Raw genomic sequence first — 18,778 nt, 5'->3', positions numbered from 1 at the left:
AAGCTTAAATGTCACTTATTATGCAAAATTATACATTAATATGTGACGCCAGTGTGTAGAAAGGATTTTTAAAGTTTCAGGAACAAACATTCTCTCTCTTTTTGACCTGATCCACCTACTTTAAAAACCTGTTTGAAAATGAGCTGATCAGATTTGGCCACTTTTTGAGGGGGTCCAACCAAGGTAACACCAGCCCACCTTATCACCTGAATCTCCTCCTAGAGCACGATCGTGTTTTTTTAAACAAATCATCTCTCAGAAGGGCGTGGCCAGCAGCAGCTCATTAGTATTTAAAGCTACAGACACAAAATCAGCACTCGGACGGATGTTGATTGCGTACATCTGTGACCTATATTGTTGTAAAGAGTGTACAGTAATAGGGGACCTTTAAGTGCAGAAATGTATTCTGAATGTGTAGTACTGGCCATCACCCATTCTAAATAACATAAGTAACATTATTCAAAAGATCTCAAATACATCAGGAGACATGGGGTCAGCTACATTAAAAGGATGTGTTTCCATCCCAGTAACAGAATGCTTGTCTCTAGTCTCAGCATTAGGCATGGCATGGATAGCATACTAACCTTTCTCATTACAAATGATTCTTTAAATGGATACTATAGCATGAGGACTTTAACACACCCATCATGAGCATGTTTCCCTCAGTGGTAGCAGCCTTTAGTTCAATGATTCATTCTCACAAAGTTAGCAGAGTGGGGCAACTGCTCCTCTTATAATGTGTTGTCCAATTTGTTTTAAATTAGGTGAGTTATTGTCGATGAGATTACATTAATGTACTGGAAAAAACCTAGTTTGAATGTCATGGTATCCCTTTAAATCTAAGTCTGCATTCTGACCTTGGTGTTGACCTTGTTCCTTCTGAATCTGCGTTGGTTATTAGGGGGACAAAGGCAGCATGGGGATTCCTGGGAGAATGGTGAGTGACCCGGGCTTGTAACAGTCACAATCATTATGACATGGCCAGGGACAAAAGCTAGAGTAGAGCTCTTCTCAGGTGTGTGAGTGTGTGTACAGACATCCTCAACTGTTGGAGTAGTACTCATCACACCTTCATTTTTTCCATCCGTTCAATGAGTCCTGACTTCTCGTAGATCCTTAACCCGGTACAAGTTTGGAAAATAACAGGTCTGTGTAGTGTGCAGTGGTGGAAGGTATCTAAGTGCATGTTCTCAATTACTGCACTTAAGTTCACATTTGAGGTACTTGTACTTTTTTATTCTACTATTACATACAGACAATTCTTGACTCCGTCAAACAAACTAAATGAGTAGAAGTGGGAGGGCAGAAAGCATAGCTTATATAAAGAGTAGCCCTCCCATTAGTCATCCAGTTGCAGGATTTAAAACAAAAAGAAAAGAGTAAATCAATAATATGCACACAAATAACTACTTTACCCAAGTATTTTAATTGTATACTCCTATTCATACTTCTGCTAGTTTTTGAAGCAAATATTGAACTTTTTAATCCACAACATTTAGTTTAAAGATTTATTTAGTAGTAGTAATCTTAAACCATCCAACATTATATGTAGAGTCAGTAAATATTCAAACATTTTGAATAATAAATAAAAGTGCACAATACACTACTTTTGAGTTTATTATTGAATGTTGCGCATAACAATGCGATATTCAAAATTGTAATTGTTGCCCAGCAACAGAATTAAATGTTAAATGAGCAATGAGTACTTTTACTCTTTTACTTACTCACATACCATTCTTTATGCAGTACTTTTACTTGACATTTTGAATTTTTACATTGTAGTATTATGACTTTAACTGAAGTATAGAGTCTGAATATTTTAAGTGCATGTGCAATGATAGTGTAACGTCCGAGGTGTTCAGGCTTCGAAGATACTTCTGCGTAACAGCAACTCAGGAACTTTAGAAGTTTGGAGCGTAACACACAGCGGCGAGTCCTCCTTCACAACCACTCCAGAACACACTGAACATGCTCAAATACAGGATCTCTCAAACCAACGCCTACAGTAGTTTAATAAGTTCCATCTCACAGAGCCAGTCTGCTACATCACAGACCCTTAAATCCAGTGTGATGTCAGGAAATATTCATTTAACTGGTAGGTGATCATAATACCTAATAATAAAAAAACTTAAACAATAAAGTATCAGTCGGCTGTGTGATGTATTGCTCAGGTCTCAGGTTATTTGAAGCAGCTGGTGTGGAAGTCTCTCAGCCCACCCAGGCTGTCGTTCTGAAACCATAGACTACAACCTGCTTCACTTTGATATTAGTTCCAGTCATTTCTGTGAAGTTAATGGCCCGTAATATAATTTACAGAGTTACAGCTCAATTCATTTAGTTAGTTTTGAATGTGACCATATTTCAAACGATTTAAGCACTGCCCCATGTGGGTCTGTTTCAAGTCTGGATATATATTACATATATGTCCTATACTGTGGTCTCTGCAGCTCACAGGCTTCCACTAGTCAATTCATTATCTGTTCCCCAAAATAGGGCTTAGCTGTATTCACAAAATCCTCCATCACATTTCATATCTCAATTAAAAATGTATATCATTATATATCAAATTGTGTAATTGGTGAAATTACCACATGGTAAAGCTTCTATGTCTACAGTGAATTACACACTTGTCTCAAGTACTTGTAAAAAAACTGATATCACTCTGTTTGAAGATCAATGTGGTGTTTTTTCCACTTAGCTCCCCATGACTTACACATACAGTAGCCTCCCCATCACTAGCCCCACAGGATGGTGCATGCCTCGGTCCCTCTCTTGTCTCTAACAATGGTTCCTCTCTTCTGTGTCTCTCTCCTCCCTTCATACCTGTTTGCATGCGATGTGTCTGCTGTGACTGACCCAGGGCTTAAAGGGACGAGCAGGGGAGCAGGTAAGTTTAGGACCATGTGCCATTAGAAGGATGAAGTCAATCATCTAGCATTTCAGCATCAGTCAAAGAGAAAATAAGATAATATATAGTGTTATTAACAGGCTGCTTTTGCTGAGACATTGTTATCATTGTTGTCTTGTTGGCAGGTTACGTGCAGAGCTGTGTGAACAGGTAGCATGTGATTTATATCAGGGGCGCAGGTCTGCATTTTCAATCATCATGAGGGTCCCTTTATGTTAATGGTTTCCCACCCTGGTTGGATTACCTGAACTCTTCACACCATGAAACTCAAACGTAACAATTTGTCACATAAGAGTCTGAAAGTTTCTATTTAATACTCCCCAAAGAAAGTGGAGAAATGTTTATTGACTCCATAGCAGAGTACATGAGGAGATTCTCAAAGAGTGCCTAACACGAACAGAGTTATATATTAAGATAAATAAATGTTGTTACTAGTGCGTTGCCCCATCATTAAATCTCAGCTCTCTGTCTAAGTTACCATGACTATAAGCTTCCAGTTGGAGGAGAAAAGATTGATATTGGCCTCAAGGTGGAAATTACATGTAAGACCAATTTTATAATACATTCTGATCATCTGATCTGATATCTCCCGCTGGACTTCAGGAATTGCAAAACTGTGTCAACAGAGAGGGTCAACATGCAGTAACTGTCAATGTCAGCAGCACAGGAACCTTAATGTCTAAATGATCCTTTTATTCACATCAAGGTATTGAACTCTAGCCATGAAGAGTATTTAATGTCTGCTGCGTTTCTTAAAGGTTCATTTTGAGTTTATCAATGAAAAGGAGCTAAGATATGGAACTGATTTGAAGTCAGATATGCAGCTGCTAACGAGTAATCACTTTAAAGCTGCAGAGCAAATCTCTTGTTTTGTTTGTTCTTCTGCATGCATATATGGACGTATATGAAGCAAACCAATGGTTAACCACTATTCAACTGATCAACAGGTGGCTGGGACATGACAAAGGCAGCACTCCTTAAAGTATAAGGGAAGAAGTGGACAGCTAGCTGAAACAAGTGGAAAACTTCTAAATCAGCTTTGCAAATGTTAAATGAACACTTCAATGGCCTGAAACATTCACACACGTGTCAGAAACACTGACAGTAGACATAAACATAAAGTACAATAACATTCTTTAGAGTGTCTTTAGCACTAGGTGAACATGCTCTCTGCCAATGTTTCCCAGCATGTTGAGCAATCTCTTTTCAGCTGCAGCCATAAATATTTTTCATTCTAACAATGACATTAACGCCACTCAATGGGACAATAATGGTGGTCTGTGTCCGCAGGTAATAAAGAGGACTTCATGTCCGCCATAGCAGGATGAAGTGTCCTCACTCTGTTTGACTGTCCCCAAGTGTGAAAAACAAACAAACCATGTTTAATGCCCCTTTAATAAGTGTCTCCCGTTTCACCTCAACATGTGGGGAATGCATTTCAACCCTCTTCCAATCGGGCTCTGCACAGTTGTTAAAGTAATCATAACATCTACCAATCAACCATATAAAAGCCAGAAACATCAGACTTCATCCCATCAAAAACTTGATTTGTAATGTGCAGGGCCGAGTGTGTGAGCGAAAGGGAAACACACAGCACATTCCTGACTGTCATGTCACAATGACAAGTGTGCTTAGAAGCCAAGCGCCTTAAATATTGTCGGTGAGGCAAAATAAAAAGCAGTTGTGGTCTCGGCCTGAGACAACTGAAATAGTTACCTGACAAGCAGACAATGTATTGGTGGCTTTTCAGATCGCTTTACAGATCCACAGCCAAAACCATCAATTGCTTTCCCCGGCAGGGAACTATTTGTAACGATCAGGTCCCATGTGTGGTTAGTCTCTGAGAGTAGTGGCTGAGAAGGTGAAGAAATACAGACGTTTTTCAAAACAGACATGGCTGGAGATCATCTAGATGAAGCATCTTCCCCAGGAAAGGGAGAGTGAAACAGGAAAAAACAGAATAAGGAAAAACGTTTCCAGCACATTGCAAACCAAACTTTTGAGGTGTTTGAGGCAAGGGACTGGCCAGAAACATAAAGTCATGAAGGGTCGGTTTTGCAAAAGAGCCACAGCGGTTGAAAACTGCACTCAATTTATGCCAGAGAACAATTAATTTACATTGAAATAAGATCCACATAGTGTTGTCTGCTTTTCATTCCACAGGATATGCATGGTTTTGTGGGTGTGTATTTGCTCTGAGGGGGGGCATGGTTTTAGTTGGTTTTAGATTTTAACTTTGCCTTGTTACCTTGGCCTCTTGCAACCAAAGTAATACAATCCCTGAACAAGTATGTCTGTAGATCTTCAGTCTTGTCTAATGTACTAAAGCTCTAGAAAACCAAGATGTACCTAAATGCTGCCTCAGATAATATGATCCCTCAGTTTCCATCATTACTTTTGGCGTTTAAGTCTAGCTGCCAGCTCACAGAATCCTATAGTGAACAGGGAAATGTCGAATACTTCAACATTTTCTGATGGAAATGTATAGTATGATCCCCAGCACATAGAAACTGCCGGATGCTAACTTCCATTTAGAATCAGAGGATTTACACAATTAGCATAAGTTTGCAAGAATTAACATTATAGCCTACTGTGTGGGTACTATAGTTAAAAATAGCTTGGCCAATCTGGACACTTTTGGAGTGGTTATGGGGATTATTGAGGATGCTGAGTCCATTTCTGACATATTCAGGATATAAATTGGCAGGTTTAACCAGAAAATGTCCATATTTGTACTCCCCGTGGGCTGATTTGTATTAATGTGTCATTCCATTTTGAAGATTAAGGGGATTCTGGATCATTGAGATTGGACAGATTGCTTATTGCTTTATTTACAAGACATTTTGAACTGTTGTTGACTGTTTGTTTTAATTTACACAATTAATGCCAATCGTGCAAATTGCCCATATGCAAGTTAGCATCCGGCAGTTTCTATGTACTAGGGACCTATGCTACACATTTTTATCTGCCATTACATCAAGAGTAAAAAAAACTCATTCTTGGCCTCTAAAGTGAAAATGTATTCAGAAATATTTAGAATCACGCTGTCGTTAATGGGTGACAGATATTAACAGATATTCCCTTTGGATAGGGTCAGGAGGGCAGAAGCTAGAAAGGGACGCTTCTGGAAACCTGAGTTTGCCAGCCTGGCCTCAGTGGTTAGTGGGATATTTGAGTGAGGGTCAGAAGGGCTGCTCAGACCGCCGCGGCCACAGCGAATTGACTGTTTGGTGCTGAATACAGAGCGTAGAGGCACTCCACTGGATCTACAGCAGGACTGCTTCCTTTTGAGTCAAACTGTCAAACTATGAGATTGAGAAAGTCTGTGATGGGTCATAGACGAGGGTCATTGATTATTATTGAGGCCTGATCATACATTCTTTTAAAAAGGCAAATATTTTTAGCAAAATCTTGGACTAAAGAAAAGAGAATAAAGAGCAAGAAAGGAATGAATCCCTGTTTTCATGTTGCTCTATCTCACTACTTTTACAAAACCCTGTTCTGCTGTTCTGGCATCTCCTGGAGAAGAGAGGGTGCAAATGTTTATCTTTGATAAACTCCTGAAGACAGTGCTCATGTGGCTCTGTAGTGAACCTTTATCACATTTGGGAACTTGAAAGACTAAGACAAGAGATATCTGAGCTATCCAGACTTTTATTCCTTTGTTTGGTTAAACTAAAATGTCAGGGGGATCATTTCCCATAATGCACTGTACAGTATAGCCTTGTTTTAGACTTACTGTGCCTGACAGAAGCCTATCTTTCAAATTCCATAACCTCCAGATTGAAACATTGGTTAATACCTTTGTAGTCTTTAATCCACAATTGAGAAAACCTGTATGACATCACTATGACATCATCTGGGTTATGTTCTTGAGCTTGAAGCCATTACACAGTCTCACAGAAGAAGTATTTCTTATGACGGACTGATTTTATTGTGTAAAACTGGTGGAGAGCCCCTTTAGCTCATTGTTTGGTAAGCAACAAAGCTAGCTGACTTGCTAATTGATGTTAAAAAGTAAACTATTTTTGAAAGCCAATGTGCAAAGTATTTTCCCGGCTTGCTAGCATGCTAGAAGTCATGTAGCTTGCTAGCTAAAGCAACTAATCCTGTAAATGGTGATGCAGCTAAGCTTCTAGCACTTCCTATTTCATGCAGATCAATTTGACTGTCAAACATTTCAGTATGACCAGAGCTTAACATGAGCATGTCCCCCACCTTTGACTGAAAGTTGGTATTTTTGAACTTGAACAGAAGCTCAAGGACAGATTTGCCTCTACTATATTTATCCATCTTCAAATGGCTGCAATTTCCATGATAATATATGTTTGTCTTCCCCTCTTTCTATCTGTCTATAGGGAGCACCAGGCGAGCCCGGTCTGTCCATCATTGGACCGAGAGGACCTCCTGTAAGTGTCTTCACCTCTCCTTACACATACTAAAGCTCTTATCTTCAATCAGAGCTGCCTGCCTGCATGCTAAGCTTTTTTTTACTAGCTACCATTTCAGTAGACCTCTGCTTAACACATTATGTTCTTAAACACCAACAGACTTTTGGCTTACATTGATTAAAGCAGGCGTTTGGAGAGACGTGATCTTTCCAGGCTCGTGGGGTACTGGCTCAGGTTTATGTTAGCTGAGCCAAGCATGAGAATGCACCACAAACTATTGAATAATGATATATAATTACAGACTGCGTAGATGCAGCAGCATTGTTTAAGGTACTGTGATTTGGCCATACATCGGATCATTAGTCATGCTTGCTTTATCAGAAAACAAAGCAAGAAATTCCATCCTGCTGCAGCTGGGGTCATTGTAAGTTATCCAGACACTAGGCCTTGTAAATTCTATTGACATGACCCCATTCTCTTTGGATGTGGACCATTAGATACCTTTTTCTTTTCCATCTCCTTTAAGTACAGGTGAACAATGTGGCCTGATAAATATAATATGCCTTAAAAAAAAAGATGGCCTGAGGGTCTAGCCAACTTAAGTGGAACACACATCTGCTCTTCTAATTGATGGTTCGTACAATCCATAGCTGTGTGCCCACTCCTCCCTGATGGTAATAGGCGTTCATAATGAATAACAGGCTGTGGAGGAAGTTCTGTGCAGTAGGAGACAAGTCCTGAACTTAGAAGGCCAGTCAGTCAGAAACACTTAGAAGCTAGTTTCCACAGCAGGTGAGACTGACATGAGAGACTCCAGTCCTGACCTTAGTTGGAACAAGGGACTTAATTCAACGGAGAGGTGAAGGAAAATGAGAGGGAGTGACAGCTGAGGCCGGCCTTAGTGCCTTCCCTTCTTCTCTTCTCTGTCATTTCAGCGGGTTAGATGATCAGTAGGGAGATACTTTCCACTGCAGGACAGCTTTCCAACCTCACAGATGGACTGTGGGCTGCCAAGTCATTTTGTAGTGAAATGCAATTGATGCATCATGGCATATGCAGAATGACTTCTGAAATGCACTGGAGGAGAAAACATTTTAAAGAAATGATTTGCATGAAAATGCACTTCCATGTTAGTGTGTGAGTGAGTGTGAAAGCTGGATCCACCAGAAACCACATCTCATGGTCTTCATAAACAGATATATCTCTCTCATTTTCCTTTAGTCTTAAAAGTAGTTTGTGACAGTTAGTTATTGACCTCAGGAAGAGTATTTTGACAATCCAAAATCAAACTTTAAGGTGGCTTGTAGTTAGAGGGAAATCTTTGGAGTCGTCTTTTTTCATGTTTGTACAACGTAAATGAAGGTCTGCTTCATCTCATGGTGTTCTTCTAAAAACAGAACAGAGGAGGCTAAACATGCATTCTATGGTCTTTGTCACCAGAAAGCTCATCTTTTTCATATATGCATACATTTTTGACATGTATATTTCTTCATAATCTTGTAAATTGAACTACATATTCTGGCTAAATATGTAAGAGCTTTCAACAGCACATCAGAGGCTTCATCAGGCGATAAATTGTCGGTATTAAAGTTGAGTGTAAGAGGTCATACTTGATCTTTGGAAAAGTACTTTGACTAAAATAATACCTAATTCATCTAAAGTATGAAAAAAGCAACAGTGTCCCTACCTTCTTTTCAGAACATGAAGCCACAGGGATGTTGGAGCTTGCTCACAAGACTTCAACATTTTCTGTTTCTTTATCAAATGATAAAATGCCGAATAAAAATCATTAAAATAATGGCCCCCAGAGACGATCACTCACATCATTTAGCACTTTATCTAACTAACGTCATCTGTTTCCAGACAATCTGTATCATTAGTCACTTTCACCTCTTCTCATTGTCTTTATTTACTGCTTTATTTTCTCTTCAGGATGATAAATGTCTTGTTAAAGTTTGACGGGAAGGTTATCAAAGCAGACTGGTGAATTGAAGTTGACCGTCACTTGCTAAGCTCTTTAACTCTTATAGTCATACATGTTTATTAAATCAAATTGATTGTCCTTTTGTCCAGTTTCCTCCTGAGTTGCGTAAAAGCATTAGTTTACACTCAATACATCCTGACAGTCTTCAGTATCACTCCTTGTGTCAAAATCAATTTGGGTCCTCCTAAAATACCTCAGTGCAGTATAAAGGGAAGTATCTGGGACAGGGGGAGTGACTTGTATCTTCTCTCACTGAGCTGCTGTCAGCTGTCCAACACCTGACTGAGTTTCTGTTTCTCTTCAGGGACAACCTGGAACAAGAGGATTCCCAGGATTTCCAGTAAGTAATAGCACTCTCAGTCAAGTTGACATTTAAAATAATGAATTTATCATTTGTGTAAAATATGGACATTTCTGATATCACTTTCTTTGGCAATGAATTGATAGGCAGCTTTTTTTTCTTTATCTTGTGACTTTGAAACAATGAAATAATGACACAACGGTGTTCGGATTGGTTGTCTACAGTATGAGCCTGGTTTTTACTCTGCATGTCCATCTGCCACTTGGTACGATATACAGCAATATAAAGGTCCCATTTACGGTACAAAGAAATGGCACCATTGTGCAACCAGGAAAGAGAACTTTCCACTAAATAAGCAAAAAATAGCATAGTGTAGTTACAGCACACACTGCTCACTTATACAGTAAATATGTAGATAACTCGTTTTTTGTAGCAGCTATTGAATATAAAATGATATGAGATGTGAGTGCTACTATGCTAATGGATGGTTAGTTTCTACCTCGGTACATCTTCATAATTAACTGTCTCTGATAAGATTGTCTTCAAAATGACACACTTTACTATTTATTAGTTCATTATAATATACCTAGCACTTGTGTTGTACACTGAAAAGACAAAAACATTAACTTGAGTTTTATGTGAACATTATTTTCATAATACTTTTAATGTGACAAAGATTCTGCTTATACATAGTTTCATCTATTAGATACATTTTTTAATTTTATTTGGAGTTCCTTTTTTGCTAACCATTATATCTTTATTATAATGTTCACCAAACACAAAGAAATCAAACAGCTTTAGCTTATTTCGACTTACAATCCGTTCTGGGTCAGAGCAACCAGGGGTAAAGAAATTGTCACTGTCACACACTGCTGGTCAGCCAGTCACAGATAATTCAGGGACTCATGCACACACTGACCGGTTAAGAATACAAACACACATGGCTGTAGGCTATCACAGGAAAAATCTGATATTATTTGCACTGCCATGTAAATAAGCCCTGCTCAACCACAGAATGGGTGGCTGAACATATGACTCACAGAACTAGCATACGCCATATAGTTTCCAACCAGAGTGGGAGCACAGAGGGCTGCTGAACTGCTCTCAATAAAACTTGACTTTGTTACACCTACTGAAGGTATCAGCTGATAGTTCTGAGTCCTGTGAACGGCCTCTGACATCAAAACCAAATGTCACTTTACTGCCAACATTATTAATGAATCATTACTCACTCTACCTCTGCATTTGACCTTTACTTCTATGTATTTAGCAAGCCTGTTTTTCTACCTAAAGAATAATGTCTCCAGCTGTTGGTGCAGTAATTTGTGATGAACTCTAACATTTCCTTCTCTTCTTTTATCCCAGGGTCCAATTGGGTTGGATGGCAAGTCTGTGAGTTTTCCTCAGTTCCTGTTATAAAGTGAAATAACCGACTAATTGAGTGTTTCTTAAGTAGCAATAACCAATCATGGGTCAGGATAATGAGCATAATTAGGATAAGAAAAATGATGGTCATTGCCGTAATAAAATGTCATTAGTGTTATTATAGGGTGGGGTAAAACATGCTATGGATATCTAAGAACTACAAGAAAAATGTGTTTGCATTGGTACCGTCACATCACCTGCACTGACTGCTTTAATGTTCACACAGGGACAGAACGGACCGAAGGGAGACATGGTAAGCATTCTTTACATTTTTCATCATCACCCTTTCACTCTAATACCATACCACCTGTCAAGCACTCATTTGAGCCAACAACATGATGATACATTTACAACAAGTCAAGGCAACTATTAAATAACTACACTGAATCTTGTTTTGCGGCTCAGTTTGACTTCAGCTTTGTGTTCATTTTGAGCCCACAGTTATTAGACAAACAGAGTGGTGCCTGATTTATTGGACAGTGGACAGTCACCTGGGGGCTGTTAGCCCACTCTGGCTTTCAATCAGGGTTAGTAGGCACATGTCTAACGACCTGGAATGGGCACTAAGGGATTGTAGACTAACCTTAACCCTGTTTTTACTGGGACACATATAATGCCCCCTTCACTAATAAGATTCTATATCCCAAAATGGCTTTATTATTTATAGGTCATACAATCAGAATCATGTTGCTGGTAATACAGGACTAGGTGTTTGAAATCATTCTGTTTGGATCGATGTTCTGAAAACGTCTTACTCTGGCTGGCTCTCAGCGTTTAGAGAGATAAAGCAAAGGGTGTGTATGAGCTTCCACGGTGTTATAAGGTTAGTGTTCAGGTTCAATTTCAATGCAGCAGTCTGTCCTGTTCAAGTACAAACTGAATATGTTGCGGTTGGAGTTTGTGTTCTGTCTTAACTTAACCACATACTTGATTTGTCTAACCCTAATGATGAAGTTTATTTTCCATAACTGTGCTCCAATCATACTTAAGACGGCATGTGAAGGTATGGTAAAGCAAAAGAAAAGAAAACAATAATGTGTGTCCTCTCTCCGACTCTTCGAGTCCATCTGGACATGTGTCCCTCCCATTTAGATCATTCTGTGGAATAATGTTAGGCTTTAAATCAGATTTGCAGTATAAAAGAGCTCTGTTCTAGTCCACTGATGGGGTGGTGTAGGGAATTTCAGTGTTGTCCACCTGATGCTAACGCTCTGGCTTGTATCATGCCCCCTGCTCACTGCAGTAGCTCCTCGCATGCCTTAGTTTGAACCCCATTACTCTTGGTCAGACAAGACAGAGGGTTTGTTTTTTGAGGCAGGGGGTCAGCTCCAGGGAATTCAATGCCAGGACAAACAACAATATTTCTAGGAGGCCAAGTGGGGTTGGATACTGCTGAAAAAGGTTTAATGTTAATTAATGACCCCATAATGAGCTCCTGTTTCTTAGTCTCCTTCCTGACGAATGTCAGGGAGTATTAAAAAGGGCTTCGAGGGGTTGCCTGGTAAATGTATAGAGATGCTGTTGCCTTCACAAAGTGGCTTTGGAGCAGCTGGGCTTGCGGGTTCACCAGCATGGGGTGCACTGGATGTGTCCTACCGGCCCCTCTCCCTGGGTTCATTAATCAACCAGACGCTGGGCTCTGACAGCTACTTACAACCCGGGGCACACCCCAGGGCTTGCTGGGAAGTGCCTTCAACCGTAACGAGTAATTGGAAGGGACTACTGAACAGCTTGTTCAGCAGACTGATTGATACCTCGGTATATTAGCTCATTTAATTCCTGTTGATTGGAGGGATCAGTCGTGTATGTTTTGAAGCTGAAGATCTACGCTTTGATCACATGAAAGACTGAGTGTGCTGCTGTTGTCTTGCAGGGTCAGCGTGGTGTTAAAGGACTCCAGGTAAGTTTCTGAAGTCTGATATCAGTTCTGACATACAGTATAATCTGCTAATATGTGCAGCTAACTGCTAAACTTCTCACTGATATCACTCACCGGTGTTGTTTCTGTTTCTAGGGGGAGCCAGGACCCAAGGGGGAGAAGGTGAGGCATGGTTTGCAGGAGTTGAAAAAGTATTCAGTACATTTACTAGCTAACAGTTAGTCCCTAGTTTTGGACAAGTTACCAACCCCTACACTTCTCATAGACAAATTACCTGTTTGTTTGTGTTAAACGTCTTTCAATGTTATTGCTTTTACTCTGATATAAATGTGCACTCTCCTAAAGGAAGTCGTCTTGTCTCCTCTAATTGACCTGTTTCTGTTGTTTCCAGGGTGTTTGTGGAGACTACTCACACCGGGTATGAAAACACTCACACATACACATATTTTCTACACATTAATTGTTTCACAGAAACCCATTTATCCTAAGTGGTTGTGTTAGAAATTAAATTGTGTTGGTTTGCCTAATCTATTGCAATTTACAGTATATGTTTATATTATGCCCAAAGTGAACCTGTTGTCCACCCTACAGCGAGTAAACCACCTCTCTCAAAGTTCAGCATTTGTGTACGGTTTAATAATGTTGGAGCAGAGTAGCAGTGAAGTTGAAACAGGAGAGTAACTCCTCCAGAAGCGGGACAGACAAATGGCTGCTAGTACAGTGATGGGGAGCACATGCTGAGCTCAGCATTTCTTTGGCCCTGGTCTCTTGGGTTTCGCTAGTTGAGAGAAAACAAGGCAATTACCGGCAGCCCGCTGGAGCGCTGTGTGATAAGAGCCTGTGTGTGTGGTGCCAAGAATAAGAGTCTCCTGTGTAAAGGGAGATGTTTCAGATAGCACAATCCATTTCCAGCATAATTAAACCTTTCAGTTATTAAACTGCTCCTGTTCACATGATCAAAGATGTTTGTTTGGCATGCCTTGACTTTTGCTACCTCAAAGTAAAAACAGTACAGAGCTTAAATAGTTATATGGAGCAGGAGAGTATTCTGGGTTTGATTTCTGGGTTACTGTAAGGGACAGCAGAATGTTCAGTGTTTGAAGAGTTTTAGGACAGAGCCAGCACTGTAAGAGAATGTTTAATTAACTAAAATGGATAATTAAAAATAAATAAATAAAATTATTATTATTATTATTGTTGTTATTGTTATTATTATTATTAATTAAAGTAATTTAATTACATTAAGGTAATATGCGTTTTAAAATATTGACATCAATCTCACGTCTTTGCGAGTACAAAACGGCATTCTAGAGGTGGTTGGACTGGAAATGGTGGTAAAAAGAAAGACAAACAGCAGATATAAAGCTCACTGCTGAACTTGTTCACAAACACAGTGGGGAGGGTACAAATTATTAACAGGCCATGAAGCTCAATATGTCATAAATTACTCTTAACATTTTTACATGAACGCTAAACGTAAAGGTTTGCCTCGTCCAGCATCTACCTGGAACCTCACTTTCTGAGAGCAGAGTATTAAATAATTCGAGCAGTCCTTTAAAACTGAAATATTTTTAAATTCTTCCCGAGACATGACTCCCTTTATGTGTGGTTGGATGGCTCTGTGCCACCCTGACCTGCCCTGACTGAGATGCTGTGTGCAGGGCCTGTTTGTGCAGGAGCTGCCTCTGAAAACCCTGGCTGCCTTGCGCTCCAGTCAGGCTCTGATGTTGAAGGTTTGTGGGTGCCATCAACACCCAGATAGATAACCCTCAGCAGGGGTGTCATCAAGTTGTGCCGCAAAGAGAGCCAGCGCCCTAGAGCCAAGGCCCCCCCACCTGTCTGCTCTCCACCCGAAGGGAGAAAGAAGATCAATGAGGGTGCTGCTGATTTTGTTCAACTGCTTTTTCTCTCAAAACTGTTATAATTCTAAAATGCCCGTAAAGCATAGGGATACTAATAATATAGAAATATATTTTATTTTCCATGTGTGTGCAGATCTATGACAAAAATAAATGCACATAGTCTGCATGGAAAATAAAGATTAAAGTTCAATTTGAATTCAATTCCATTTCCTTAATGGTAATGGAATGCAAGTTACATTTATGTTGCTATGTTATTATCACCCAAAACATTGTGATTAAAGAAAAATGCCAACAGCATGAAGGAAAAGGACTGTTGACAGATGGTGCAAGCAGAGAAATGTAAGATAATTGTTTAAATGAATGATCTATTGGCCCTTTGTGTCCACCCAGTTCATAATAAATGAAAACTATTTGAAGTATCTGAACTAAGGAGGAAAAAAGGCTAATGAGATTAAAATATATATATATCTATTTTGTAAAGGACTTTTACAATTTTCTCACTCCAAAAAAAAGGAAATGTAATTAGAAAATAATTTTCAAAAAACACAGTTGGGCGAAATTATTTCAATATCAATTTAGGAGTTTTTGCCAATTTAATATCGGCAGCTTTTGACTTCTTGACGTTCACCCCGCTGTGGTGGAGAGCAGGAATGGTGAGGGACAAAGCAGCACACTTGCCTACTTGCTACATTTATCCCCTACTTATTTTTAATCATAACATTCTGTATATATTTCCATAGAATTGGTACTCTTCTTATTTTGGGCCTTACTGTAATCTACTTGAAAATAGTTCGACAGACAACAAAATAAAGAAGTATGTTCCAAAGTAATGTTGGGTTATCTATGTACAAATATAGAATAGTACTGAATACTTCTTTGGGGGTTAAGGTATTGGGTAAAGGTAGTCTTACTTTAAAGGTTCTGCATAATGTTGGAAATATGTACACTGTGAAAAGTAGGCAAGTTGCATGCAGCTGGTTCTATTTTGTGTCAGCGGGGAAATGTAGCGATGAACCGTCCTGTCCTGAACGTGTATCTGATCATGCTGGTCGTCTCAACAGAAGCGACGTATTGTACAGCCCTGTGTGGGACAGTTGGCCGCAGTAAGTCTGGATGTTTCTCTGTAACTGTACTGCTGTACTCTCTTTGTGGCTACACTGGCACCCACCTCTGCTCCGCTGCGATCTGAGGGCCTGGCGACTGCTAACGGGGACACTGATGCACGTTAATCCTGAATTGGGGATGCTTAATGATTTGACACCATCAATCTGTCAGTATCCCAGAGATTTTAATTGTTCACATTCTTTGGACTTAAAGAAGCATCACGGTGTATCAACCATCCCCTTTGCCCCCCCAGGCCCATAGTTTGCTGTGCCGGTGCCTTTTGTCTTTTTTTACCTTGTTTCTTTTCTCCCTTTGCCCTTCCATTTACTTACTTTCCATTCTGATGTTCTATTTCTCTTTTTCTTCATATCCCTCCCCCCATGTTCCTCATCCTCCTTTCCTTTCTCTCGCCTCCTGGTGACCTTTGCCCTGTGACCTTTTTTCACCACTGGCCCACCTGTGCTTTGTGACTTCCCCCCCCGGCAGATGTTGCCCATCACCGTGCGCAACATGCCCTCAATAAGCCCTCTAATCCTAAAACGCCTCAAGGTACAATTCTCTCTGCCCCATACTTGCCCCCTCTTCCCCGCCAGCCCTGTGGATGCCACCCGCCATCATCCGTCGCAAACCCCTCCCCTCCTCCGCCGTCATGCTGTTATTAACATCCTCTGGCTGCTACCGCTTCATAATGTTTCGTCTTATTCAAGGTTTTTTCTGTCAAAGATGCTTGACCAGAAATAACAAAAAATGCTGCTGTTGTCCTGGTTTTAAAAAATCTATATTCTATTCACAACTTTATCTTATCTTAAATAAAAATGATTGTAGTTAAAACCAACTACTGTAGCCAATGGTAAAATATAAATCCAGAAAAAAGTAGATCCAACCAACAACCCTCAACAATCCCCTGATATGTCAATCAAATGAATAAATCACAATGTTAACTGGACCTCTTTTCAGTGGTCACTAAATCCTGCAATGGTGAAAGGCAGCAAAAATAGAAAAACAAATGTTCGTACAGACCTGCAGACGTTTCTGTAACAAATTCTTGTGTGTATTTTATATAAACTTAACACAAAAAGTAAGGATTTGTTTGGTAGATTATTTCTTTGATGTAGCGATGCTTCTTGGCAATAAATCTTATACCGTTGGAAAGTCTGTTTGCTTTGCTTTCAAATCGGGCCACAACAAAGAAACAAATAAAATAAATAAGCTACCAAACAAATGTTCTTACTTTTTGTGTTAAGTTTACATTAATGATCCAACGCCATTGACAATATCTCTTTTGACGTATTTATTTTCCCTTTACGTTTAAGTCACCAAGCTTTGCATGAAGTTGAAGGACCCAAAAGAGACTGTAAAAGAATTTGAAAAATGCCAGTCTCCATTTCCCACAATGAAACTTTTACAATTACTCCCAGTGATTTATGAGCTGACTTTTATTTGTGCCCTGTAAACCAGCTGGTTCTACCTCATTTAGAAAGGATGCAGTGGCCATGTGCAGATATAGAGAAATACAAAACACAAAGAGTGCAGATCAATTCAATGTGAACAGTTTGACAAATATAGATTGGAAAACTGCTAGAAACCTAGCTCTTCCCCTTAGTTTTTATCCCATGTCTTCCTGTATGGCAACGAATGTTGGCAATATATTCAAATGGTATTCACCATTAAGAAAAGAAAATATACAGAATATATCTCTAAATGTACCAGAATTATAATAAACTGCCTTAATTTGTTGAAAGGCTTAACAAATAATTCACTTTTTTTTCTTTTGGATAAAATAAAAATATATGTTGATTTATTACATTATAAAACAAGACCAAACTGTGAGGGAAGAAGCCTCATTTGGTACTCTGGCGCAGGTTGGCCTCTTGTTAGGACATCAGGGTGTCATATTTTGAAAACACAAGATTGTCTGATACCGTGTACAGTTCATATTGGTAGCTCATTCCTTAAAACACAACCCTCAGATTGCTTATAATAAGAGTAAATATGAAGGTTCAATTTCAAGTTTGTTACAGAAATAAGTTATTGGTTTTTTTTTTAATCAACTAAGATTTGTTAGAAATGTTTTTAAATTCTAAATGACTGAATTTATTTGAACATTGGGCTCATTAATATATTTTAACATATAAGCAATCAAAAGTGTAATTTGTGGACCATATTCCATTATACTTAGAATTTGCTGAGGGCTGATTGAAAATGGCCTGCGGGCCGCATTTGGCCCCCGGGCCGTAGTTTGTACACCTCTGCTGTAGACCATCTGATATCATGGGCTTTCCATCATGAGGAGAGCAGAGTTATGGCTGATTCCTTGCCTTTAAGATGTTCTTTCATGTGATTAAATTGTGTGGAACAGCACATTTTATTATCAGCTATTGGCAGCTGGGACCAGACCATAGCAGTGTGAGACATAATATCCTGACCGTTTTCTGCAGGAATGATAAAATGTCGATGTTATGCTTATGGATATGTTCCCCATTATCTTAGAACCAGAGGCTTGGCAGCACTCTGGTTCTAAGCTACTGTACATGTGGGTCCTCCTACCATAACACAGTGATTGCTGAGTGACTGAAGTGAGGCCAGCGCTTTGTGTTAGGAACTCCTCTAAGTTGAACCACATGTGCAAATAAATCATGTACTGCAGCATGATGCATCTATACATGCCATGCAAACCTGTTGCCCTCTATGATAATGCATATTTCCATATGCATATTTTATCTGTAAAATATTGACCTGTAGCAATCAGCAAATACAGGAAGTTATTTTACTGTGAAAGAAGCAAGAGCAGATTCAACACATGTAACAGCCAGGTTCATCTCAGCTGTTCAGCTCTATTTATTGTTTTCATATCCTGTGCTCTTTCCTTTATCTGATTTTGTTAAATCTCAGCTTTGGTTTGAAATCATTCCTAGGGTTCTAGC

General features: G+C 39.4%; 1 protein-coding gene across 7 annotated transcripts in view; it reads left to right on the top strand.

Annotated features, from left to right (window-relative positions):
* Window positions 1–906: 906 nt before the first annotated feature.
* col13a1 (collagen, type XIII, alpha 1) overlaps window positions 907–18,778 on the top strand; it is a 53,877-nt gene continuing 36,005 nt past the window's right edge. For 4 of the 7 annotated variants that reach the window (XM_063875022.1, XM_063875020.1, XM_063875021.1 and 1 more), the window contains exons 1-10: window positions 907–937; window positions 2,861–2,887; window positions 7,267–7,317; window positions 9,588–9,623; window positions 10,950–10,976; window positions 11,236–11,262; window positions 12,883–12,909; window positions 13,024–13,050; window positions 13,280–13,306; window positions 15,812–15,853. In XM_063875022.1, coding sequence (XP_063731092.1) covers window positions 917–937; window positions 2,861–2,887; window positions 7,267–7,317; window positions 9,588–9,623; window positions 10,950–10,976; window positions 11,236–11,262; window positions 12,883–12,909; window positions 13,024–13,050; window positions 13,280–13,306; window positions 15,812–15,853 — 312 coding nt within the window. In that variant the 5' untranslated portion in view covers window positions 907–916. Of the gene's footprint in view, window positions 938–2,860; window positions 2,888–7,266; window positions 7,318–9,587; window positions 9,624–10,949; window positions 10,977–11,235; window positions 11,263–12,882; window positions 12,910–13,023; window positions 13,051–13,279; window positions 13,307–13,800; window positions 14,622–15,811; window positions 15,854–16,345; window positions 16,404–18,778 lie in introns of those variants that run through there. The other 3 variants (XM_063875025.1, XM_063875024.1, XM_063875026.1) reach the window with 2 other exon arrangements.

This window comes from Eleginops maclovinus, chromosome 22, assembly GCF_036324505.1.
Source record: "Eleginops maclovinus isolate JMC-PN-2008 ecotype Puerto Natales chromosome 22, JC_Emac_rtc_rv5, whole genome shotgun sequence".
Taxonomy (NCBI): Eukaryota; Metazoa; Chordata; class Actinopteri; order Perciformes; family Eleginopidae; genus Eleginops; species Eleginops maclovinus.
The sequence above is the reverse complement of the archived record's forward strand: the minus strand, read 5'-3'. Positions and strand labels throughout refer to the sequence as shown.